The 3,664-nt window shown below is 38.2% G+C and overlaps 1 protein-coding gene across 1 annotated transcript; it reads right to left on the reverse strand.

Moving 5' to 3' along the window:
• Nucleotides 1-440: 440 nt before the first annotated feature.
• Nucleotides 441-1,340, reverse strand: LOC113350844. Its single transcript, XM_026594952.1, has 2 exons — nt 1,164-1,340; nt 441-1,106 (listed from the first exon to the last, which is right to left on the reverse strand). The coding sequence occupies exons 1-2, from the start codon at nt 1,338-1,340 to the stop codon at nt 441-443; spliced, it is 843 nt and encodes a 280-aa protein (XP_026450737.1).
• Nucleotides 1,341-3,664: the final 2,324 nt, after the last annotated feature.

The following is a 3,664-nucleotide window of genomic DNA, read 5'->3' on the forward strand; positions in this document are numbered from 1 at the left end:
GAAGCCCGAACGGTTGTGGGATCATTTAACTTTTTTTGGAGATTTGAGCAATATTGGAGAAATATGGAAACCAAGAGTTTGCTCGAACGTTAGAGTTTTCAAGAAATGTGGGAGAAATAATAAAAAATAATTAAATAAAAAGAAAAGTGAGATGCGTGGGACCAGATACGACCCGGTCCCGTGCACCTCTTATTTATTTTTTAATTTTTTAAAAAATAAGATTATATTAAAAAGAAAAAAGTAGTGTACCAAGCTTGGAAAACAGATTAACACTCACTAATTGTGTAAAACTGTTTCCCAATTAAACAAAATATGATTTTTAGAGAACCCTCTAAAGATATACTCTCAAAAAACCAATGAATAATAGTCTGCTTGATATTCAAATACAGCTCCTCAACCACTTTCCCTCTCCCAAGAAAAGACCTTGAACTTCTCTTCTTTCATTGATGCCATAGAACAACATAAATTATCTTATCCCACACTCTCTTACATCTTCCTTGTAAAACTATTCCATTCCAATATATAAATAAATCCAGAACAGTTGCATGAGCAGTAGCTGAAACATGACAAGCTTGAATGAAGTGAGCCCATGCCTCTTTCGCATCGCAATGAAGAAACATATGATCAGTTGTATCCTCCTCCCTATTACAATTATTGCAAAGAGTATTATCAATGTCGACACCCCTATGACTAAGCATGCTCAAAGATGGCAACGAATTATGAAAATTGGTCCAGAGCATGAAACTTACCTTAGGTGGTATATCCTTTCTCCACAAATTCTTCTCAAACTTAAAAACTGTATTGTCATGCAACTGGATTTCATATCCCTTCTCCACATTATACTCATCCATCACATAAACCGTATCTTCTTCTTCCACAAAATCAGGTATAGGACCCAACTCATTACATAACAAGTTCCACTTTAGTTGTTCTTGCTGAGACAAATTTCTTTTAATTTTGATATATAATCTTCCATTCTGAATCATATCTGCAATTGAAGCTATTTTAACACTACAATCTTTAAATATTACAGGATATGTGTTCTTTAATGGACCATTGGTAGTCCATTTGTCCAACCAAAACTTTATACCCTTTCCATTCTTCAACTGAAAAACTAAATGCTTATTAAGAAAAATAATCGGTTTCATGATTGTCTTCTATACTTCTCTTCCATGTGGTTTACCATCATCAATAGGAAGTAGCAACTTAATATCATTCTTAAAATTTAGTTGCACCACTTTTCTCCATAAAGCTTTATTCTCCTTTGTATATCTCCAAATCCACTTCCCTTTTAATTCCTTGCTTGTCAATCTCAAACTCTTCACCCCTAGACCACCCATTTTCTTAGCTGTGCCTCTTATTTTTTTTTCTTTTATTATTATTTGCGTTCCTTTCCTATTTTGCATAGGTCTCCATATATCCTCGCGCGTGCGTCCAATATTTTATTCTAAAATATTAATTTTGTTATTTTAATATTACTGAAATCGTATTTATATTTTTAGGGTAAACAATCTATGTACTTATAGTAATTAATATTAATTTGCATAATAATTATGATGAAAACTCATGGAAAGCTTTTGGTTGGTAGCCTAACAACAAGCTGGGCTCCAACTACTCTTTGAATAGCAATGCCTAATCTTTGAAAAATAAAACTACCAAAACCACTACTAGCATCGTGGGTCTAGGTTCTTGGAGAGTTGAGCAATATTTGGAAAAATATGGAAAACCAAGAGTTTGCTCGAACGAGGGAGTTTCAAGAGATGAGGGAAATAATAATAATAATAATAACGGGCCCTAGCTCAGCTGGTCAACCCCGTTCTTCAAAAAGGTGATGCGTTCCAGGAGGTCCCAGGTTCGAGTCTTCGATGGCGTAACATTGCAGGAATTAACATGGAAGGTGTTGTTAGCTTGCCCCCCTTGTGCCACAATCTCTCCCCCCAGTCCGCCGTTTCGGCTCCCCTTGGCAAGGTTACCCATGAGGCCCGCTGGTAGGCTAGCACGACAACCTGTTCAATTAATGTAGTAGTATGTTGTTGGAGCCTAGCTTGTTAGGCTTCCAACTAGTTTCATATAATCATCGTTCTCCCATTAATGGAATTTTTTTTTATAATAATAATAATAATAAAATAAAATAAATAAATAATAATAATAATAATAATAAACGGGCACCTAGCTCAGCTGGTCATCCCCGTTTCCCAAAGTTTCATGCGTTCCAGGAGGTCCCAGGTTCGAGTCCCCAATGGCGTAATATTGCAGGAATTAACATGGAAGGTAGTGTTAGCTTGCCCCCCTTGTGACACAATCTCAACCCCCTCCCGCTTCGGCTCCCTTGGCTAGGTTACCCATGAGACTCGCTGGTAGGTTAGCACGGAAACCTGTTCAATTAATGTAGTAGTATGTCGTTGGAGCTTAGCTTGTTAGGCTTCCAACTAGTTTCATGTAATAATCCTTATCCAATAAATATGTTGAATTGATAAAAAATAATAATAATATAACAATAATAATAATAAAGCAGGAGAGAGAGACTTCGGTGAAAACCCAGGCGATTGAAAACCTGAGTTGCAATTTCTATTATTATAGCAAAATCTTCAACAGCCTAAAACATTCATATTTTTTCATGTTGAGCTTCACTGATTCCCCCACTTTTTTCCTGATCGTTTGAGATAGTTTGCTGCTGATTTCATCGGGTTTGCCCTAACTCTGGAAAAACAGTTATTGCAGTTCCATTGGCTCTGCAATGCCAAGAACCAGGCGATCATCGTCTTCACAGGATCTTCCATCAGATGAGGATGAACCTGACAGCGATAGGAGTCATAGTCAGGTGGATGATTCAATGGCTCACTGCCCTTACAAGCATTTTGATGATTGTCAGGATGGATATAATGGACGGGGTTATGCCAAAACTTCCATTATACGACACATTAAGGATCATCATTGTCCTTCTCAAACTAGCTTAACGGTATGCAAAGAAAGGATTGGTACTCACTTAAGTGTTTATCAGACCTGGGAACGCCTTCTAACACCGATGAAGATGTGGCTTTGCGAGGATTGCATGAAAGTGAAGTCATGGAAGCGCCCATGTCGTCCTCATGGGGGTAATATACTATTAGGTCCATTTAATGGCAGGTCTGCAGATTTCCTAATACACGGCATCAATAAACCACAGGCTGAAGCAGAATCCGTATCGGTGTCCAACAACACAGACATTCCTGATGAATCGTTCGGTCTTTCATTAGAACTTATCGACTTGGTTTATCAGAAGCAAATTACGAAAACATCCAGCATTCTTCCCCCGTGTAGGTTGAATTTTTCCAGAGCATTGAAATCGACATTGGACAAGGTGATAGCAAAACCCACTGAATTACTCTCATGGCTTCAACTACTGTTGCTTCCTGTGTGTACCCTTAATATGTACGTCCCTAACAACGCCAGTGAAGCCAGATCCAGTACATGGAAAAAGATGCAGATTGATGCCATCAACAAATCCCTGGTAGAATGGAGACAACCTAATGGATGTACCAATATAAACCAACGTCTGCTGGCTTTGGCTCGTCAGAATTAACAAGCAAAACATTAAGAGAACTCAGCGCACCAAGAAAGCCAAGACCAACGTAGAAGCTTGGCAGAAGAAATTTGGGGAAGGACACTACACAGCTGCCATACG

This window comes from Papaver somniferum, chromosome 2, assembly GCF_003573695.1.
Source record: "Papaver somniferum cultivar HN1 chromosome 2, ASM357369v1, whole genome shotgun sequence".
Classification (NCBI taxonomy): Eukaryota; Viridiplantae; Streptophyta; class Magnoliopsida; order Ranunculales; family Papaveraceae; genus Papaver; species Papaver somniferum.

Bases quoted from the DNA above. Each gene is read 5' to 3' on its own strand.
- LOC113350844 (XM_026594952.1), bottom strand. From the start codon at position 1,340: ATGGGTGGTCTAGGGGTGAAGAGTTTGAGATTGACAAGCAAGGAATTA. The intron at 1,107-1,163 runs GTATAGAAGACA...TTAGTTTTTCAG, and splicing joins GTAAACCACATGGAAGAGAA to TTGAAGAATGGAAAGGGTAT.